General features: G+C 38.5%; 1 protein-coding gene across 3 annotated transcripts in view; it reads left to right on the forward strand.

Annotated features, from left to right (window-relative positions):
- NVL (nuclear VCP like) overlaps positions 1–23192 on the forward strand; it is a 103284-nt gene that overhangs the window by 8260 nt on the left and 71832 nt on the right. For all 3 annotated transcript variants that reach the window (XM_059941905.1, XM_059941909.1, XM_059941914.1), the window contains exons 5-12: positions 2676–2733; positions 3483–3755; positions 6749–6881; positions 7071–7147; positions 7680–7814; positions 9252–9353; positions 12775–12892; positions 18250–18394. In XM_059941905.1, coding sequence (XP_059797888.1) covers positions 2676–2733; positions 3483–3755; positions 6749–6881; positions 7071–7147; positions 7680–7814; positions 9252–9353; positions 12775–12892; positions 18250–18394 — 1041 coding nt within the window. The remainder of the gene's footprint in view (positions 1–2675; positions 2734–3482; positions 3756–6748; positions 6882–7070; positions 7148–7679; positions 7815–9251; positions 9354–12774; positions 12893–18249; positions 18395–23192) is intronic.

Here is a 23192-nt window from a genome sequence, read left to right on the forward strand (position 1 = left end):
CGCAGGCTCAGTAGTTGTGGTGCACGGGGTTAGTTGCTCCGAGGCATGTGGGATCTTCCCGGACCAGGCCTCGAACCCGTGTCCCCTGCATTGGCAGGCGGATTCTTAACCACTGCACCACTAGGGAAGTCCTAAGCTGTACATTTTTAAAGTGTACAATTTGTTGGGTTTTGACATATGTATATACTCATTAAACCGTCACCATAAGCAAGTTACTGAACATATCCAACCTCACAGGTTTTTTTTTCCCACTTGCAATTTGTTTCTCCTTGCATCCCTGTTCCGAGACAGCCGTTGATTTGCTTTCTGTCACTATATGTTTACGTTTTCTAGAATTTTATATAAATGAAATCATAGAGTATGTACTTTAAAAATTTGGATTCTTTCAGGATAATGATTTAGAGGTTTATCAATGTTGTGTGTATCAATATTTCATTGCTTTTTATTGCTCTGTATGTATGTATATGCCACTATTTTTTTATCCATCTACCTGCTGTTGGACAGTTGGGTTGTTTCCACTTTTTGGTTATTACAAATAAAGCTGCTGTGATAACTTATGTCCAGGAATTTGTGTGGAAAGTGTTTTCATTTCCCTGGGTAAATACCTGAGAGTGGAATAGCTGAGTCACCTGGTAACTGCATATTTAACTTTATAAGAAACTGCCAGACTGTTTTCCAAAGTGTTTGTGCCATTTTACCTTTATATCAGCAGTATGTGAGAGTTCCACTAGTTCCACATATTACCAACATTTGGTATGGTCAGTTTTTAACTTTAGATAGTCTGTAAGTATGATGTTAGCTGTAGGTTTTTTTAATAGGTGCCCTTTATCAGATTGAGAAAGTTTCCTAATATTCCTAGTTTGTTGAGAGTTTTTATCGTGAATGGGTATAACATTTGTCTAATGCTTTTTATGCAGGTATTGAAAGATTTTATTATTGCCTTTCTCCCCTTATTAATTTGGTGTATTACATTGATTTTTGAGTGTTAAGCCAGTCTTGCATTCTTGGGATAAACCCTACTTGGTTCTAATATAGTATTCTTATTACATATTTAAATTTTTTTAAATAAATTTATTTATTTATTTTTTGGCTGCATTGGGTCTTCGTTGCTGTGTGTGGGCTTTCTCTAGTTGCGGCAGGCAGGGCCTACTCTTTGTCGTGGTGCACGTGCTTCTCATCGTGGTGGCTTCTCTTATTGCGGAGCATGGGCTCTAGGCGCACGGGCTTCAGCAGTTGTGGCATGCGGGCTCAGTAGTTGTGGCGCAGGGGCTTAGTTGTTCCACGGCATGTGGGATCTTCCCAGACCAGGGATCAAATCCGGGCCCCCTGCATTGGGAGCGTGAAGTCTTATCCACTGCGCCACCAGGGAAGTCCCGATTTTTGCCAGTTTTATAGGCAAAAAAATTGATTGTATTATTTTTATTTGTAATTTTTTGAAAACTAGTGAGCTTAAGTTTTTTGATTGTTTCATGTTTCCTTTGTGAATTTCTTGTTTATGGGTTTCATCTCTCATTTGAGAGCTATTTGAATTTTCCTTATTAGTTGTCAGAGCTCTTTGTATAAAATAGCACCTCTTTTTATATGTATTACAAATGCTTGTCACAGTTTGCCATTTGCCTTTTATTTTTGTTTATGGCATCTTTTAATTAGAGGAGTTTTGCATCTTTACCTAGTCAAGTCTTTCTACCTGTTTCTTTATGGTTTATGCTGATATACTTAGAAAGACCTCTATCACAAGAGTGTATAGAATAATTACCTATACATTTTTCTTGTGTCTTTATGGTATTTCATTTAACTCTTTATAATTAATTTTGTTAACTGATAATTAATTTTGTTTGTAGGGCAAAACAGTTTTTTTCCAAGTATTTGAATAATCCACCTTTTTTAACTTGATTAGAAATGCCCCAGATTATACTAGTCGAATTTAATGAATAACAAAAGAATTCATGTCTTAATTATAAAGGTGGATGTAGAATTTATATAAATCTTTTTACTTAGGAAAAGCCCATTTCTTGTTTATTTTCTAAAGAAACTGTATTAAATAGTAAGAGTCCTGTAGTTACTTGAAGCTATTAGATATCAGCTGTCAGTTATAATGAACTGAGATTGCAACTTCAGTTTGTAGTTACTAGGATTTATACTTGTTTTTGGCCCTATTATATGAAAAACTCTTTGTACTTTCATTTCTCATGAATGGACTTGGAAAAGTTGCATTTGGTTACATGGCTTGATCCTGTTGAATTTGTTACTCAAACTGCTTTATCATGGCTTGCTGGAATATTTCTTCTACTGGCATCTCACGTTCCTAAATGAGACCCTTGGATCTGATGGGAATTTGTATGTCACTTTGCTAGAATAAAGATAACCACAATTTATTAAGCATTTACTATGTGCTAAGGACTTTGCAAGCTTTCATTTAATCCTCTGTTAAGCCAGTGAGATAGACATTATTTATTATCTCCATTTTATAGATAAGGAAGCTGAGGCTCAGAGAGGTTAAGTAGAAGCTAGTAACTGGTAAAGCTGGATTTTGAATCCAGATTTCTCTAATTCCAAAGCCTGGACTCTCACTACCATAGTATTTTGCCTCAGTATATTTTCTTGTTTTGGGAAGTAATTATTTTAGGATGTGGGAGAAAAGCCTTTACAACGTTTCTTTTCTTCTTTTTACTGAGGTATACTGAAAGCTATTCTGATGATGGTTCAAATATGGAAGATTACCCAGATCCACAGGTAAGTCAGATATTTAATGGACCAACTTTGATTTTTAAAAAATCATTATGAATCCTTCTTAGAAAAGATCAATAAAAATAGAATAAGAGACTTTGAACATCTTCATCAGTAAATAATTGAATATTTCTGTGTACAGCCTTGATGAACCCTTGGATTGGCCATCCTTCCAGTATTTGTGTGTATAGCCTATTATATAGTGGAAAGAAGGGAAGAGAATGGCCAGAAATATGGGCAGACAAGAAAAGAAAGGGCAATTAATAGTAAAAATGGAGAAAAGAATACCTTTTCTGCCAAAGAGCTGGCATTGCCAATAAATAGGCTTGGATTAAAGGGAAGTATGGGAATAATATGTGAAATTATTTATAATTTTCTTTTTTTTTCCATTGATAATTCAGCTTTTGAATTTATTAACAAAGTCATGATGATACTGTTATATTTGATCCAGTTTTGAATTGATATTTATCCAACTCATTTTCATACTTCTATTATATTTTTTAAAAACAACCATTCTTATTTGGTTTTACTTAACTGCGAATTATGAATTTGTACATTAACTTGGAGTGGAGGGAGTACATCTTTTTGAATAGTAAATGTTTGTGAATTATCCAATTGTAAACACCTGTATTTTCTGACTGTAGTTGTTTTGAGAAGAGGTGTTGAGAGGAAAATGTAGAAAGCTTCTTAATATAGGTAATCAAACTTTCATGAGGACCTATTGAGTAATTTATGCTAAAATCATGTTTCTACAGTCAGCAAATCAGATGAACAGTTCCCTGCTCTCCTTATATCGGAAAGGAAATCCTGATTCTGTTTCAAGTACTCCTGAGGTGGAGCAAAGAGAAACCACCATTTCAACACCACGGATAACTTCCAAAACAGGCCCCATTCCTTTGAAGACCCCTGCCAGAGGTTCTGAAGGAGGATGGTTTATTGACAAAACCCCGGGTGGGAAGAAAGACAGTTTTTTCTCAGACCTATCAGATGAGAAAAGTAGTGATAAGAAGCCGATCTCTGAGATAGAGGTATTTTTACAGTGGAATTTTAGCCCCATGTAGTTGGAGTACATTGCACCCTTTTCATTGAACCTAATATCAGGCAGATTCTTGTGTTTTGTAAAAGACTTAGGAACTTTGAGATACATGTAGAATTTGATCACTTCCCACTACCGTCATCATTTTCATCCTAGTCCAAGCCTCTACTCTTTCTTTCCTTAACTATTGAAATAACCTTCCAACTGGAGTCTGCTTCCATTCTTGTTCCCCTAGTTTATTCTTCACACAGAGATAACTTTTTTACAAGTTAAGTCCGATCATTGTCATTCTTTTATTAAAAACTCTCCAGTGGCTTCATTCATTCTACAGTCAGAGATCTTGTACTTGCCAGGAAAGCCCTGTATGATTTGGCTGCCCTGCTGCCCTCCTCCCTCACCTCCCAGCTTTGCTTCAGCCACAGCTGGGCTGTTTCTAGAATATACCAACCAGGGGACTTCCCTGGTGGCGCAGTGGTTAAGAATCTGCCTGCCAATGCAGGGGACACGGGTTCGAGCCCTGCTCTGGGAAGATCCCACATGCCACGGAGCAGCTAAGCCCGTGCGCCACAACTACTGAGCTTGTGCTCTAGAGCCCACAAGCCACAACTACTGAAGCCCGTGTGCCTAGAGCCTGTGCTCTGCAACAGGAGAAGCCACCACAATGAGAAGCCCGCAACAAAGAGTAGCCCCCGCTCGCCACAGCTAGAGAAAGCCCGCGCACGGCGACAAAGACCCAACGCAGCCATAAATAAATAAATAAATAAATTTATTTTTAAAAAAAAAAAGAAATATACCAAACCTTCTCTCACTTGGGGCATTCATACTTGTACTTTCTGTTTAGAACATCTTTCCTGAGATTCCTGTGGCTCACTCCATCATTTCTTCACATCTCTTTTCACATGTAGTCTTCGCAGGAAGGCCTTCCCTGACATGTAAACTAGCACATCATTGGATACTCTGTTTCCTAACCGTGCTTTCTTTCTTTTTTTTTTTTTTTAAGTACTTAAAAAATTACTTATTAATCCCTTGAGGGATCTGACATAAATGGATACACTATGAAAACGGACAAAATAAGTAGACACTTTTTTTTTATCTTTTTAAATTGAAATATACCATATATAAAGAAAAGTAAAGCTTGATGGATTATCACAAAGCGAGCACAATTGGACTTCATTCTTTTTTTTTTTTTTTTTTTTTTATTTTGGCTGCGCCGGGTCTTAGTTACAGCATGTGGGATCTTTAGTTGTGGCATGCAGACTTCTTAGTTGCGGCATGCAGACTCTTAGTTGCGGCATGCGTGCGGGATCTAGTTCCCCGACCAGGGATTGAACCCGGGCTGCCTGCACTTGGAGCGTGGAGTCTTACCCACTGGACCACCAGGGAAGTACCCTGGACATCATTCCTACCTGATTCTTTTAATGCATGGCAGAGAGGGGGTTTAAGGTAATCTGTCTCCCAGTAGAGTGGCTGGCTGTGCTCTGGGGCTTGCTGTCCAGTGTGGGAGATGTTAGCTACATGTGGCTGTTGAGCCTTTGAAATGCGGTTAGTGCAATTGAGGAGCTGAGTTTTTAATTTAGATTTAAAAACTAATAGTTCAGTTATTAGAAAACTTCTAAGTATACTTAGAACAACTTCTACTTTTTCAGCTGTAAATTTTATAAAATCTGAATACAAATCAAGTATTTCCCATGAAAATTTAGTGTCTGACTTGAGATGTGCAGTAAGCATGAAGTATCCATTGGACTTTGACAACTTACTACAAAAACAATGTAAAACATCTCAATAATTTTTATACTGACTATATGTTGAAATAATAATGTTTTGAATATATTTGGTTAAATAAAATAGATTATTATTTTCCCCCCAAAATTATTTTCCCTTGTTTCTTTTTTCCTTTTTTTTTTTTTCTTTTTTCCTTTTTTAAATGTGGCTACTAGAATATTTAAAATTACATATGTGGATGGTATTATATTTCTGTTGGATGATGGCTGCTCTAAGTGGTTTTCAAGCACCAAGCCCTTTGATTTGGCAAAACCTCTCCCCTCCCTTTTGCATTATTAGTGGGCCTTTTCCAAATCTATTTACTTTAATCATTTGTCTCTAAAGAACATTATTATCATTGGCAAGGTCAAGGGAAAAGCTTGATCCTTATGTTGAATTATACTGTTTTATGGCTGTCCGAGCAGCTCTGTCATCATATTTAATTTAGTGATTGATCAGACATCAGATGAACACCAACTATGTAAAACGCTCAGTGAGAAATAAAAGATGAATGTTAGTGTCTTAACTCCAGAACCACACAATTCAGTGACGGAGACACAGACAGGTGAGTCACTCAAATACAAGGCAGACTGTGGCAGGCTGTACTACGGTTGCAAATTCAGTGTTGATGAGTGCGAAGAAGAGATTCTTTTTTTTTTTTTTTTTTTTTTAAAAATTATTTATTTATTTATTTATTTATGGCTATGTTGGGTCTTCGTTTCTGTGCGAGGGCTTTCTCTAGTTGCGGCAAGCGGGGGCCACTCTTCATCGCGGTGCGCGGGCCTCTCACTATCTCGGCCTCTCTTGTTGCGGAGCACAGGCTCCAGACGCGCAGGCTCAGTAGTTGTGGCTCACGGGCCTAGTCGCTCCGCGGCATGTGGGATCTTCCCAGACCAGGGCTCGAACCCGTGTCCCCTGCATTAGCAGGCAGATTCTCAACCACTGCGCCACCAGGGAAGCCCCGAAGAAGAGATTCTAATTAGAAGAATCTGGAAAGGAGGTTTTCAAATGTTAGGATATAAACTGAGCATTAAGGCTATGGAAAAGGACATCCCCAGCAGAGATCAGCCTTAAGCAAATAGGTTGGGAATAGCTAACAGGTGAAAGTGCTAGGGCAGGAATGATTTTTTTAGTAATGCCCATCGTTTAAAAAAAAAATATTGGCATTATAATTTCAAGCATGGCACATTTAAATTTCCTTCTCCTCCCCCACCCCACCCCCAGAATTCAAAAGATTCTTCTCTTCTGGAGAGTAATAAAAAAAGAAAAGGCAGGCTAAACGGCAAAAGAGGCAAAAGGAAGAAAGAAGATCTTCAGGAAGTAGATGGAGAAATAGAGGCTGTCCTGCAAAAGAGAGGTGAGACGCCCGTCTTGTGGGTGGCGGCAGCTGTGTTTGCTCTGAGAGAGGCATCACGATTCCAAGCTGTTTTGCATGGGGGACCTTCTGTGTGCAGAGACATTTACTAGAATTGTTTAAAGATTATTCAATATAGTTCTGATTTGCTACTGAATCACTAATCCTTTCACGTCCTTTTTTGTTTACCAGCTAAAGCCAGGGGGCTAGAATTGCAGATCTCCGAGGTGAAGTTTGAAGATGTTGGAGGCAATGATACGACATTAAAAGTTAGTTCAAATTCAGAATTTCTACCTTAGATGGATATGGCCAATCAGTTATTCAAACAGAGCCTTTCTCTTTTTATCTAATAGGAACTGAGTATAGAAAAGGAAGCCAGGAAGGTGAGAAGGGCAAGCCTGGCTGTACCTTTCAGGGTAGTGAGGGATAAAAGAAACATGTCTTCAACTTTTTTCACCATTTTAATTATAGTGTACATAAGATACATGCTTTATAAGGAGTATTACTTTAACAGTTGTAATGGTTACTATTTTTTGGTGTTTGTTTCAGTTACAGTCTGGTTACTATTCATTGTATTTGCAAGGTAGATATTATTACAGCTTAGGAAATGGAAGCTCAGAGAGGGTATTGCTAAAGTCACAGGACAGGTACTAGAGCCGGGATTCAGTCTCAGGTGTAAGCCTAAAGCCTGTTCTCTGTCTACTGTACTTTGCTGCTCCAAAGAATAGGTCCTTTCATTCCACATTGATTTCTTTCTCTTTGGGACTATGAAGGACATCGTTCCTATTTATTCCCTAACAGGAGGTCTGCAAGATGCTCATACACATGCGTCACCCAGAGGTGTACCACCACCTGGGCGTCATACCCCCACGCGGAGTTCTTCTTCATGGACCACCCGGCTGTGGGAAGACGTTGCTTGCACATGCAATTGCTGGGGTGAGGTTTGCTGACACTTGTTTGCTTTTGTTATTTTTGTTGTTACTCGTTTTTATTTTTTCTCTTTGGTCAACTTGAACCAGACTTGGCATATTCTCAGGAGGACTGATCCTTTCTTCATTTTTTTACCTCTTTTCATGCTGCTATTTGTGAGATGCTGTTTTCTTTTAATGTATCCAATTATTTATATGGCAGGGGTTGGGTGGGAAGCAGTATAATACAGCTGTAAACAACTCTTTTTTTAACACATAGTTTACATTTTAGTCACTTCTCTTTCTCTTTAAGCCAGCGGTTCTCAAGAGCAGTAAAATAAGAAAACTGAAGATTGTATTTTCCATAGAACTAAATATTCAGAATTTCCATTCAGAGTCATGTTTTTATCCTTTTTAGTGTTAAAATATCTTTTCTAAAATGGTGATAATAGATACTCACTTGGCAAAATAAAAAGCAGTCTTAATTTTAGTCCCATCAGATTTCTTGGAAACTGTTGGATGGTAAAAAGCAAAATGTCCAAGTAACTTCAGTTTGAAGAATAGCATACTATGCCAATCATTAACAGATAGTGCTCTGTGAAAACAAATTATTTTTATAGGAGAACTTGATGGATTTGCCTCATTTATTCATTTGTTGAATAAATCTTTTGTGTGACTGCTGCATGCCAGACATTGAAATATAGTGATAAGTAAAACAAACTCGGTTTTTGTCTTTAAGGAGTTTTTCGATCAAATATGAGAGACAGACCTTAAACAGTCTTTCACACAAATAAATGTTGCTCATGGTTACAATTACAGTGAGTGAGTGGGAGACAGAAGTGCAGAATGCCCTGCGGTATGTTGTTGGTATGTTGTCTTAAGCCAAGATGAGAGTTAGGGTCAAAGAGAATATCACTGAGGAAGTGAAATTTCAGGATAGCCAGAAGAATAGTAGGGTTTAGGCAGGGTGGCCGCCATTTGTATTGGTGGGACAGTGGTAGTTTCTCTTCCTTTACTTCAAGAACCTGCCTCCTCTGACTAGGAACTGGCTATTTCTGTGGGTTCAGGGCGGGAGAAACGCCGGTGGGGTGTGTGGGAGACCACTGTGTCACAACCCCCTGCTGTTTCATTTCCAGCAGATAAATAACAGATGAAGTTGTTTTGGCTCAGCTCTAAGTGGGGGGCAAACATATTTCTTAAGATTCAAGACCCTTTATTCAGAAGAGATAATAACAGTTTTATAGTGATATCTACAGAGTAAAAAGAAGTAGAAGGTATCCAGTCAAAGTGTTTGGATAAAATTTTAGATTTTTAAGTAATGTTTTTCATTGGACCAACACAAGATGAGGTTCCTCAGAAAATTGGTCATTTAAAAAATGTAATTTTGAGAGAGGGACTGAGTGAGGAAAAAGTAGGGAAGTGAAAATTTGACAGTTTGGTCTTTCTTTTATATATTTGTGCATAGGAACTTGACCTGCCAATTCTGAAAGTAGCTGCTACAGAGATTGTATCTGGAGTATCTGGAGAATCAGAACAGAAGCTGAGAGAACTATTTGAACAAGCTGTGGTGAGTCAGCTAATGGCTCTAATTTTAGGTTTTCAAATCGTATAAGGCTAGGAGGAAGATCCTGTTTTCTCTAAGGCTGGTGTTTGTTAACCTGTTCACTGGCCATTCTTTTCTAAACATGGTAATTTGTTACTCATGGTGGCTAAATGTTTAAAGTAGATTAACTAACATAGTCTGTTGGATAAAATAATCTGTTTAATCTGAAAATAACGTAACTGGTGAGAAGTTATGGGCTGTCATACCCAGTAGCGATATGCTGAAAAGAGATTATCTTTGTGATATTTTTTTCACTTTTACTTTCCTTAACTTAGGTTTGACAGAACAACCTATAAGCAGTGTGAACATTTTTAATATTTAAGGATTATCACATTATAAAAGCACCCATGGACATGCCAGGATAAACTCTTCTCTATTTGTATAATTGAAGCTGTGAAAAGAAAATTCTGTTACCAGAGAAATTACAGATTGGATTTTATTCTGATTATAATTCATGTTATTAAAATTTGGATGCTTAAGAACTTCTGAGGAAGATGACATTTGTATCCCATTAAAGTTTTATCTTCAGTATAGTGTTATGGTTAAATGTACTTTCAAGTCAGAAACATGGGTTCAGATCCTTATGCCACCACATACTAATTGTGTAATCTTGGGCAAGAGATTTAACCACTCTAACCCTTAGTTTCCTTACTAGTAGACTGTTAATAATAATACTCAGATCTCATGGGGTTGTTGATTATATTAAATGAGAGGGTTCATATAAAATCTTTAATGTAGTGTTTAGCACACAGCAAAAGCCAAAAATGTTAGCTATGACATGCTCGCTTGAGCAGTCACTAGTCATCACTGGTTGAAAACTAAAAAATAGCAAAAAGTTTAATTTTATGTTGTCATCATTTGCACCACAATTATATAGGGGCTGGTGAACATGGCCAATGCATCTGAAATGCAAAGCTGATGTGAAATTAGAAGAGAAAGTGTATTTTATTAGTACTTGAAAATGTTTTTTTAAATAGCAAGAATGTAGCAAAATTCGTTACCTAGTCCAAGCTAGTATTGTTTGCTGCCGTAGGCCAGTAAATGGAGAGACAAGTTGTGGGAGCAAGGAATAGAGACTTTTATTTGGAAAGCCAGCCAACGGAGAAGAAGGCTTCTTTTTTTTTTCTTTTAATTATTATTAATTAATTAATTTATTTATTTTTGGCTGTGTTGGGTCTTCGTTTCTGTGCGAGGGCTTTCTCCAGTTGCGGCAAGCGGGGGCCACTCTTCATCGCAGTGCGCGGGCCTCTCACTATCGTGCCCTCTCTTGTTGCGGAGCACAGGCTCTAGACGCGCAGGCTCAGTAGTTGTGGCTCACGGGCCTAGTTGCTCCGTGGCATGTGGGATCTTCCCAGACCAGGGCTCGAACCCGTGTCCCCTGTATCAGCAGGCAGATTCTCAACAACTGCGCCACCAGGGAAGCCCGAAGAAGGCTTCTTTTATTCTAAAATGGGGAAGAGGTAAGTCCTGGTTCTGGTCAGACTCCAGAAGGGATGTGTTGATTTTTTCCTTCCTGCAGTTATTCACGCAGGTGAGCCTGGTCAGGATGTTTCCTGTGAGCTAAACATAGACTGGCATTGGTAAAGCTGTGGATGCACAAGAAAGTTGCAGAGGAAGGGTGGGAAGGGTACTGTGCAGAGCAAAGCTAAATTCTTTCAGGTGTTACCTGTTTTCCAAAATGAGCTTGATTTGATTGTTAATTGGCGTACAGCTGAAAGACAATAACTTTCATGTTTATGGTAAACACAATGATGAATGAGGATAAAAGAGACAAAGGGCAAAATTAGGTTGTTAGTTGTGTGTTTATATCTCTCTCGGAACCAGTACTGAGCTGCTACTATGCCTAACAGCAGATGCTCAGTAAGTGTATGGTCTAGCTCCCCTCCTTCCTGGACCCCCTGTTTCCTAATGCAAGTCAGTACAATAAGGTATGTGTGGATCAGAGAACAAAAAGGTAAAATCAGATCAAATGGTTCTTTGTTGAAAACTATATGATTGCTTTAGGCTAAATTCTGATGACCATCATTTATTCTTTTTTCCTTTTTTTCTCATTCAGTTTTCCAGAACATTGACAAATACTTTTGCCCTTGCTTTCTGAGACCTTTGCTGTCTGTAACTTTACTCTTTTGTAACTGGGTAATGTGTCGAGCAGTCAGAGGTTCTCCTTTGCAAACATTATCATGAAGAGGATTGGAAAGGGAGCCAGCTAGTGGCAGGCCAAATTTCTTTCCCTTTAAAATGCAGTGGTTCACACACTTTTTAGGTATCTTAGCCAGGCTGACAGTCTGACTCTTAGCATAATCAGTGTTGCTCCTAACTAACTAACTGAGGATGAGCTGTGCTTTAGATTGTAAATCTACATCTTTTTATTTAAATTTCTCATTTTAACTGATTCTTAATCTGTTTGTTTTTTATTGTGGTAAAATATATTTAACATAAAATGTGCCATTTTAAACACTTTTACAGTTTGGTGGCATTAAGGACACTCATATTGTTATGTAACCATCACCCCCATCCATCTCCAGAACTTTTCATCTTCCCAAGCTGAAACCCTGTACCCAGTAATCACTAACCTTTCATTTTCCCCTGCCCCCAGCCCCTGGCAAGTGCTGTGCTACTTTCTGCCTCTGTGAATTTGACTATTCCAGGTTGTTGTGCTTATATTGTATCTTAACTTACTCTCTCTGGACTCTATCTCGTTTATGTTCAGAAAAAGACTGAAGGTGATCGCTGTCCGCACTGATGTATTGGAACTTTACCCTCCTTTCCTACTCAATGTAGTCTTCAGAATAAGCCTCTGGTAGTTTCAGTTTGGGATGGTGAAAACAACGTAAACGTGTTTAATGCCACTAAACCATACACTTAAAATGGTTAAGATGGTACCACAATAAAAAAAATAAAAACAAAGCCTCTGGTGCTTCTTAAATTCCTCTTATAGCAGATTCTAGGGAAAAGCTTGGATATTTTTATGTTGGTAGGAACATTCATGAAACGTTTGTAGTGAACTTAGTTTTTCTAGTTTAAAATTTATAAACTTACTATTTTTAAATTTCAAAACATAGCAAATATGCCTAATTTACAAAAGAATTTCAGTAGTTTTATCATCACAGAACATGGATTGATGAGAAGACTATACCATGGATTGATAAGAAGACTATAAATGTGTTATCCTATATGTAGTCTCTTACTGTTCTCTTTTAATCCTCTCACTTCTCCTAAGTCAGATAAAAATCAGAAGTAAATCACTGTGAACTGCCTTCTTTAGGGTTATTCTTTTGGTGAATGATCCTAGAACTTTAAGATTGGAAAAAATGTATATACTTAACCATGCTGCAGTATAGGGAATACATTTATGATTGTCTTTTTGTGATATTCTTATTTCTAGTCAAATGCACCGTGTATCTTTTTTATTGATGAAATTGATGCTATTACCCCCAAAAGAGAAGTTGCTTCAAAAGATATGGAACGAAGAATCGTAGCCCAGCTCCTAACCTGCATGGACGGTCAGTTTGAAATAGTGAATTCACTTTAAGAGAATGAATTTTTTTTTTTAGTGTAAGATTTGAAGATATGAAACATTCAAGTAGCATAAAACACAGAGTAAAAACAGAAATCTTTTTCTTTTCATAAAAGATTGCATCATTAATTTTGGAGTATATCTTACAGTTATTTTTAATGCATTTACACACATGTATAAATGCAGTAACATTGTTTTGCTTTTTACAATACTCTGATTGCACCATACACACTATTCTATATAACCTGCTGTTTGTATCTTAATATTTCTTGGAAATGTTGCCATTTTAATGCATTTATATCTATCTCTTTTTAATTGCTGCTTGGTATCCTTTAGGATAAATTTATCATATTGTACTTAAATATTTCCATTTTGATGGATATTCAAGTTGTTTTGGTTTTTGCTTTACAACAAGTTGTAGGGAAGATCCTTAAGTGGGCCTTTTTGATACACATGTATTTTTCTAAGACGCAGCAATGGTTAAAGAGTGTACATTTAAAATTTTTATAGGAAATGGCAAATTGCCTTCCAAAAAGTCTTTGCCATTTACATCTTTAGCAGCGCCGTACGAGAGTCACTCTTTCTCCAGATCCTTCACAACATTGAATTGTTTTAATTTTTGCCAGTCTGAGGGATGAAAATTGGTATCTTTGTTGTAATTTGCATTTCCCTGATTACCATTGATGTAGATCATCTTTCCATACTTTTTTGGCTATTCATATTATTTCCAAAATCCCTTTTCTCATCCTTTTCCCATTGTTCTATTGAATTTAAAAGAAAATTTGAGTGAATATTGTATTTTAATATATTATGGAAACAAATCTTTTGTTAAATATACTGCAGTTACTTCCTGTCTGTAATTTGTTTTTCAATTTTGTTTAGTGGGTTTTGGATATAAATTTGGAGGAAAGGACTCAGCACGAGTAGAACTTTTGGAACTAAATCTTACCTACTGTGAAATAGCATGTTTTATGTACATAAGAAAATTTGAAGTAATACTAATTTTGCATTCCTTGTGATGCTAGGTTGTAGATTGTTTATTCTGCTGTTTTATTTTTATGTAAAATTTTCTTGCCATGTTTTAAGGACTGTGTTCTTTTTTTTAAATATCTGCATCAATTCTTTTTTTTTTAATTAATTTATTCATTTATTTATTTTTGGCTGCGTTGGGTCTTCATTGCTGCGTGCGGGCTTTCTCTAGTTGTGGCGAGCGGGGGCTACTCTTCGTTGCGGTGTGCAGGCTTCTCATTGCAGTGGCTTCTCTTGTTGTGGAGCACGGGCTCTAGACGCGTGGGCTTCGGTAGTTGTGGCGCGTGGGCTTAGTAGTTGTGGCTTGCAGGCTCTAGAGCGCAGGCTCAGTAGTTGTGGCGCACGGGCTTAGTTGGTCCGCGGCATGTGGGATTTTCCCGGACCAGGGCTCGAACCCGTGTCCCCTGCACTGGCAGGCGGATTCTTAACCACTGTGCCACCAGGGAAGTCCCAGGACTGTGTTCTGAATTATCATTATTTTATTGAAGCTAATTTGTTATCAGTTATAAGATACACCATTATTTTATGTACCTCTGAGAAGGAAAATGGCAAAACACCAATCAAAGTATGACATAATGCTTATCACATTGATAGTATAAGCATTCTGATTTCAGAGATATTAAAATGTGGAAAAATGAACAAGTACAGGAATTAAGCAGACTACTGTTACTAGAACATTACTGAAAGCCCTGTTAGTTGGGATTTTTGGTGTGTCTTTGTGTGTGTTTTAAGTTTCCCCTTTATAAACCAAAATAGGGAAAACAGTAAATAATTCAACTTACATAGTCGTCCTTTTACTGAACTGAACTTAGATCCAGTTGCCCAATGCCCAGCAAAGCCAATTTACTGACACTGGGTTGTGGTGAAGGAAAGAACAGTGTTTATTGCAGGGCACCAAGCAAGGAGAGTAGGCAGCTAATGCTTAAAAGACCCGAACTCCTGATGCTTTCAGGCAAGGTTTTTTAAAGGCGATATTAGGGGTGAGGGTCGCAGGGTACATGATCACCTCCTGGACATTTTTATGATTGGTTGGTGGAGAGGTAACAGGGTGACGTTTCGGGAATTTTAATCACCAGCCAGTCTGGGGGCTCTGTGCTTGTGGTCAGCATGTAGTCACCATCCTCCACTGGGTGGAGGGTACTAGTTTCTGTAGAACCACTGAAAGGTGTGCATCAGATTGTTATCTATATATCCCTTCTGGAGGAACTAGGAGTCCTGTGACTCTGTTGTTGTAACTGTTAGCTGCTTGAGTTCACTTTTTAGAACTCTGGGAAAGCCAAACAAGAAGCGGAGGACACAGAGGGGCTTGTACGCAGGAGGGCCCTGCAGAGTCCTGCTCGGTCTCAGTTCTCCCTTTTCTTTGATACTCCTTAATCCTGAGGGGAACGGGGGTGGGACAAGAAAGGGAATAAAGTTTTGGATAGAGATGTTAATCATAAATTTGGTGGAGGAACTCGGTTTTAGGGGGACTTGTTTCTTTCTCTCTCCCCAAATAGCCTGTACCATGTGGTCATTTTTTTCCCTACAGTTTGAGAATTTTGTAAAACCTTATTAAATCAGAGTTTATAAATCTGAAATTGTAAGAAGTTAACACTTTTAGGTAAATTACTATGAACAAGATAATTAAGGAGACCACTTAAAAAAACTAATTTCACCTAATTTTAAAAACTTAAACTCAGACATAATTCTAATTATTAAGAGCTGCGAAGGATCTTAAAATGTCATCATTTGTTTATGAGGAAACTGATGCACAGAGAGCTAAGGGCCAGGTGCATACAGTGAGTCATTAGCAAAGCATAGGCCGGAATCCAGATGTTTATTTGTACATATGCAATTAATGGGCTACCACAAATGCTTTATTTGTGAGAGCTATTATCCCAGAAACATGTTAACTAGTTTTTGTTTTTGTTTTTTTTACTCTGTGTAAAAACAAGTAAAACTTCATTTTTTTAATAATCAGAAATTCATACTTTTGGCTAATGTAACTTCAATTTAAAATGATCAGTCCTCTAAAAGTGAGAAAAAGAATGGGATTTATCTTGTAGTCGGTGGCCAATCCTAGCTAAGGTCTGATTTTTATGTTTCTGGCTTTTGAAACAGCACTTGTGTTACCAAGTATTGACTTCCTGTGGAAGGATATTTTCACTACTGAAGATTTAATAGATTTCCATGATTGTTCTTGTTGAATTCTGTTATTAACCCTTGCTATGTTCAGAGCATATCACCAAGACTGTAGTGTCTGAGCAACGTGAACTAGAAAAAGGAAGCAGACTCCTACCCTTGGTCATTGTTTTAGCTGTGAGACTGAAAGCATCCCTGAGTCAGCAGTGGAACAGCTTTGGCTCTGTACCAGCATTAGTGCAGGGAGGGTTCAGCATAGGAACATCTTCCTGTGACTGCAAGTTTGTAGCTCGTGGTGCTACATCAATTCTGAGGTGTCAACTCGTTTTCTGTAAAGTAGTTCTGCTTGTTCAGGGATCTCCTCTTGTAGCGTGAGTCTCTTTTTTAGCTGATTCCTTTTATTTAGTTTTCAAAAAGTATTAAAGAGCTTTCTTGTCTCGCTCAAACGTATACCTTATGCCTCTTTTCTTTTCAGTCCAAATTTATCCAAAGAATAGTCACTGCCAATTAAATATGTTTCTATTTCAGTTCTATTCTGTAACCCCACCCCTACAGTTGTCTCTCTGCCTCTACCATTCCACTGAAACAATCATAGAAAACTTGTTGATGATCACCGCTGGCCACGTCTTTTGGTTTGCTCTCAGCCCTCACCCCTCTGAACCCACCTCTTACAGTTGTTATCTGGGGTCAGGGATTGTACCTAGAGTAGTTCCTGGCACGGGGCGAGCACCCAGTGAGTGTTAGCGGTGGTGGTTGAGAGCATTTGATACTGTGATCGCCTTGTCCTTGTCGTTGTTATCACACTTGGCTTGAGTAACTCTCTCTCTGTCCTTCTGTTCTCTGACAACTCCCTACTGCTTTCCTTTACTTACTTGCCTCCTTTTCTCCATCCCTTAGAGAAAGATATCCCATAAGGTTTTACACTTGATCTTCTTTTCTTCTGCCCTCCCCACTTCCCAACTATCTGCTGTTCAACGCATTGAAAAACTGTCAAATTACATCTCTAACCTTCATTTCTGATAGGCTTGCAACCCATCTTCGCAGCTGCCTGTCAGATACTTGCAGGTGACTGTCCCACGTCCCCTCACACTCGGTGTGTCCAGAGCTCCACTGGCTTCCCCTGTGGCCCTTTCTGCATGTCTGACCTCCCTCCTGTATTCCATGATTAAGTTAACAGCATCCGAACTGAGTTGTCTTTGTCTCTTCCTTCTCTTCCTCCTTCACATTGAATCATTTGCTTAGTGCTTTTGATTCTATCTACAACTTGGACCTTAAATTGGGCTTTTTGTTTTCATCTCCTGTGTTTCTGCCTTCACTCATCTCTCACCTGATTATTGTATTCAAATCACAACAAACTCTTTTTGCATTTATTCCTCTTTACTCCATTCAAAATTATTATTAGAGTTATCTTTCTAAAACACAAATCTTACCAGAGGAACCTTTCATGGCTTCCTGTTGGCAAAAGAATATACTCTAAATTCCTCACGACTTGGCTGATAGAGGCTTTAGTTACCTGTGAGGGGGTGTAACCTCAGACTCTCTGCCAGTCACCCCTGGTTCAGTTGAGAGAAATAATACTTGTGGAAAATACACTTTAGGCGCTGCATTCTGTCCATTAATAAAAATCTGTATCTGGATTAGGCCAGAGCAACTGGAGACTGTATTGTATTCCCCCATCTCAATGCCATGAGTCTGTTTTGAGATACATACTACTCTGTCTTGCCAAGACTCCCTATTGGTGGACCACTCACCTTGTCTTAACATGCCACACCTGTTAGTACCTCTGTGCTTTTTGCTCATTCCATTTCTTCCATGTAAAATTTCATTAACCTATGTTTCAGTTTATCAATATCCTATTTACCCTTCAAGCCTTTTCTGGAATGTTACCTCCTCCCTAAGTTCTCCCAGATTCCTCAGTCCGAATTCATAATATCTTCCATCGTATCACTGTGGTGCTTTGTTTACGCTTACTGTGCTTCAAGTAGATTGAGCTGCTTGAGGACAAAGTTTGTATTTTCCTCACATCTTTCCCATATTAGACATTTAGTGAATGTTAGTTTTATATACCTATATATATATTGCTGTCAGTGTGTAATACTCTCTCTCTAACCACTTAAATGACTTGTGTAAGCATTATTATCCTTAATGTCAAGTGTCTTATTCACCACTCATCCTGTGTCTGGTTCTTACTAGATCTGAATAACATGGCCGCTACAGCTCGGGTCCTAGTCATCGGAGCTACTAACCGACCAGACTCCTTGGATCCTGCTTTGAGACGTGCAGGAAGGTTCGACCGAGAGATATGCCTAGGTATCCCAGATGAAGTATCCAGGGAAAGGTATACTCTTAGAGAATGAAGTTTATATGCCACTACATCATCTGAACTGAATGCTTTGAAAATGAGGGGTGAGAAATATCATGTAGCCTTTTCTTTCTGTCTCTCTTTATGTGTCAGTGAAATTGATTTGGAAAGGAGAAAGCCCACATTAAATTAATGCTTAAGAAAACAATTTACTCATTAATACGGCAGTTGTTTCAGGCTGCTTTTTTCAGTAGTGATATTGGACTTATGTATCCATACTCATTTATCTGGTCTTATTAACAGTGTCTTGTGTTTTTTAGGTGGCCGATCAGCCTAGGGAGAGTGTCTAAAGCTATGGAATAGTGCTCACTGGTCCACATGTAGGCTAAATCTGAGTTTAACAAGTATTTTAACTTGTTGCACTAATCTGCCTAAGGTCATAGGTTCCCTGACAAATAATTAAATGATAGCCAGAGAGTTGAAAGCTGTCTGTTTGCTCTAGGACCAACCTTTCCTAGTAATTGGGGTTGAATGTCCGTAGAGCAAAGAAACATCCACCAATATCTCAGTAACAAAAATATCTCGGGAGGCACTGTTCAGGCAATGGAGTAAAGAAAATCTAGTAATGTGCTGAAATACCGTATTTTTTTTTTGGCTGAGTTGGGTCTCCGTTGCTGCGCGCAGACTTTTTCTAGTTGCGGTAAGCGTGGGCTACTCTCCATTGCGGTGCGCGGGCTTCTCATTGTGGTGGCTTCTCGTTGCAGAGCATGGGCTCTAGGCATCTGGGCTTCAGGAGTTGTGGCTCGCAGGCTCTGGAGCGCAGGCTTAGTAGTTGTGGCGCACGGGCTTAGTTGCTCCGTGGCATGTGGGATCTTCCCGGACCAGGGCTCGAACCCGTGTCCCCTGCATTGGCAGGCGGATTCTTAATCACTGCGCCACCAGGGAAGCCCTGAAATACCTTATTTATAATGACTTTTGGCTTAAGTTAATGACACTAAATTGCTGTACACGATCACCAGTGGCTTTTAGAGAAAGTGGTATGTAGTGAAAGTATAGTTATGGGGACAGTGGAGAAGGGAAGAGATAAAGGACAGGAGACTTCATGAATGCAGGACATAAAAGTGATCAGAAGACACTTTGGACAGGAGAAAGCATTAGGAAGGAACACGTCATCCTTGCCTTCTTCCCAGTACTTAATGTGACTTCAGCTTTTGATTCATTGGCATTTTCTTCAGCTATTGTATTCAGTGTCATCTATAGGTATGGTCATTGCATTCTCACATATATAATCTTTAAGTAGTTACTCAACCATTCAGGTTTCTTTACTAACATGTTTATACCCACAGCAAAATAATATTATTTAGTATTTAAGTTGTTTGTATTTGTTCAGCAAACAGGTATTGAGCGTATATTATATGTATATACCACTGGGGTAGGTAGTATGAGGAATATAAAAAATTGTAAGTCCTTGCTTTCAGGATGCTTACAGTACAGAAAGAGAAATAAGGCCTGTATCCTTTATCAAGCCTTTTTTTGATTAAGTGCCAAACTTAATGGTAGAGACATAGACACAGTAGAGCCCATCATCCCTGCTAGATAAAATCCTTTGTCCATTGATCACGATTCCATCATCAACAAAGTTTTTAAAGGACTTTCCTAGATAGCCATACTTTGAAAATTTTCAAGCCTACAGAAAAGTTGAAAAAATAATACAATAAATATCTATATGTCCTTTAGCTGAATTTACCACTTGTTAACACTTTACTGTGTTTACTTTCACTCTGTATATAAAAACATCATATATTTGTGTGTGTGTGTATATATCTTTATTTTTTTGCCAGCCCATTTGAAGGATAGTTGAAGACATCATGACACTTTAGCTGTAAATAATTCTCCTGTGTAACTATCATACCATTTTCCATACTAAAGAAATTTAACACTGGCAATAATATTATTTAATACACAGTCTATTCTAATTTTCCCAGTTGCCCCAAAACTGTCCATTGTACCTTTAATCTTTCATTTTGTTTAGCTTTTTTTTTTTTTTTACCCTAGATTCAATAAAGAGCAAACCTGCTATGTAGTTGTCATGTCCCTTTAATCTCCTTTAATCTGCCTTTTTGGGGGAGAGAGTACTTTCGTGACATCGACATTTTTGAATTGTCTAGATATGTCTTTGCAGATCACTCTACAACTTAAATTTATCTGATTGCTTTTTCATGATTAGATTCGGGTTAAATATTTTGACCAAGAATACTACATTCGTGGTGAGGTGTCTCAGAACATTTCAGGAAGTTCATAGTGTCAGTTTGTATCATTGTTGGTGATGTTAAGTTTGATCACTTGAAAAATTTGTCAGAGTTCTCTCCTCTAAAGGTACCTTTTCTTTTGTACTTAATAAATAAAATCCATCTATTTCTGGTATCTACAGTTATTTATGATTGCCTTTTGTTGGTTTGTTCAAACTCCATTTTAGATTCAGGAGGTAAATTCTATAGGCATACATTGGTGTTTTATGTAGGCTGTAATGGTCTAGCTAAGTCTTAGACGGCTAGCGGAAGAATTTTTCTAAAGAGGGGTATTAAATGTTTACTGTGTTTAAGGCCAATTGGGAAGAGCAAGGTCAAGCCTGAAAGAAGATAGCTCTTGAATATAATTATGAGGTAGAATTTTTTAAGGAAGAAGTTTTTTATTTATTTTTTTAATTTTTTGTGGTAAAAAAACACATACAAACTTTGCTATCTTAACCATTTTTAAGAGTACAGTTCGGTAGTGTTATATATACTCACATTGTAGTGAATCTCTAGAACTTTTTCTGTCTTACAAAACTGAAACTCCATACCCATTGAACACTAATTTCCCCTCCTAAGGAAGTGTATCTCTCTTTTTTTTTCTTTTTTTTAATAGTTTTTAAAAATTAATTTATTTTGGCTGCGCTGGGTCTTTGTTGTGGCTCTTGGGCTCTTTGTTGCAGCGCACAGGCTTCTCTAGTTGCAGTGCGCGGGCTCAGTAGTTGTGGTGTGTGGGCTTAGTTGCCATATGTGGGATCTTAGTTCCCTGACCAGGAATCGAACCAGGGCCCACTGCATTGGGAGCGCAGAGTCTGAACCACTGGACCACCAGGAAAGTCCTGGAAGAGTATTTCTGACTGAGTCTTTGACAAAGGCAGAATACAGTTTTCTTATTTTTATACTTTTATCTAGCTCTGAAGGCAGAAGCAAACTAGTTATATTATTATATGCAGATGTTAATGAATTAAATTCTAAGATGGGGAAATTATATAAATAGAATTAATATATTAATAGAATTACATCAGTGTTTTTTTTTTCTTAAATTTTAATTTCAGATAACGAATACTTTTTAATTTATTTATTTTTATATATTTTTTTGGCTGTGTTGGGTCTTCGTTTCTGTGCGAGGGCTTTCTCTAGTTGCGGCAAGTGGGGGCCACTCTTCATCGCGGTGCACAGGCCTCTCACTGTTGCGGCCTCTCTTGTTGCGGAGCACAGGCTCCAGACGCGCAGGCTCAGTAGTTGTGGCTCACGGGCCTAGTTGCTCCGCGGCATGTGGGATCTTCCCAGACCAGGGCTCAAACCCGCGTCCCCTGCATTAGCAGGCAGACTCTCAACCACTGCGCCACCAGGGAGGCCCCATCAGTGTTTATTTTATCAATAATTCTTAGAAATAATAATTCTTAGGAAGTCATTAATTGAAGAAATATTTAAGCACCTGTTGTTTACCAAGGAGACACAATGGTTGACACTTCAGTCACCACTTTAAAAAATCAGAAGTGTGATGAGTACAAAAAGACAAAGACAGGATCTTAGGGAGGATATATCAGGCAAAGCTAATATGGTCTGGAGGTTCTCTTTTTTTTTTTTTAATTTAATTTAATTTAATGTTTTTTTAATTTATTTGTTGTTTATTTGGCTGCACCTGGTCTTAGTTGTGGCATGCGGGATCTAGTTCCCTGACCAGGGATTGAACCCGGGCCCCCTGCATTGCGAGGGCGGAGTCTTAGCCACTGGACCACCAGGGAAGTCCCGGTCTGGCGGTTCTTAAAGGTTTCTCTGAGGAAGCTGAGACTCAAAGAATAAATAGCAATTAACTGATCACATGGTGAGAGTGATGAGAGTATTGGTAGGAATAGCATGTGTAAAGACCCTAAGGTGACCGAGAGCTCAGTGTGTCCAGGGAACTGGAAGAAGAATAGGGCTATAGAAATAGAGACAGGATGTGGAAAGGCTGCAGAGGTGTGCAGAATCCAGCTCACAGCTGCCTTGGTGAGGGCTTTGGACTACTTCTGTAAGTGGTAGGAAGCAATTAAATCAAGCAGGACAGTGATGGAAACAGACTTTTGTTCTGAGAAGGTCCCTGTAGCTGCAGTGTGAATAAGGAATGACAGGAGAGCAAGATGGGTTGTGGTAGCCCAGTGAGGAAGCTGCTGTGATATCCAGAGGCAATGGTGGGCGGGCTTGAAGAGGTGGGAGTGCAAAGAGAGATAACTGGAGACATTTAGGAAGTAGAATCAATAAGTTATGTCTATCAATAGAATATATGTGTGGAGAGGTGGGGGCTATGAACAAGAGGGAAATATTCCCAAATTTTTCGCTTAAGCACCTAATGGTTTTCAGGTGCTTAAGGGGTGGGAAATACTGGAGGATGAGCAGATTTTAGAAGAGGATTTGGGGATAGATGGAGTTTAGAGGCAATTGCAGGATGTCCAAGTAGAGATGTCAAGTTGGCAATTGGACAAATGAGTCTGGATCTCCACAGAAGCCAACATTTAGGAATCATCAATGTATTGATGGCAGTTGAAGTTAAGAAAGTAGAT

The sequence above is a fragment of the Balaenoptera ricei genome, chromosome 1, assembly GCF_028023285.1.
Source record: "Balaenoptera ricei isolate mBalRic1 chromosome 1, mBalRic1.hap2, whole genome shotgun sequence".
Classification (NCBI taxonomy): Eukaryota; Metazoa; Chordata; class Mammalia; order Artiodactyla; family Balaenopteridae; genus Balaenoptera; species Balaenoptera ricei.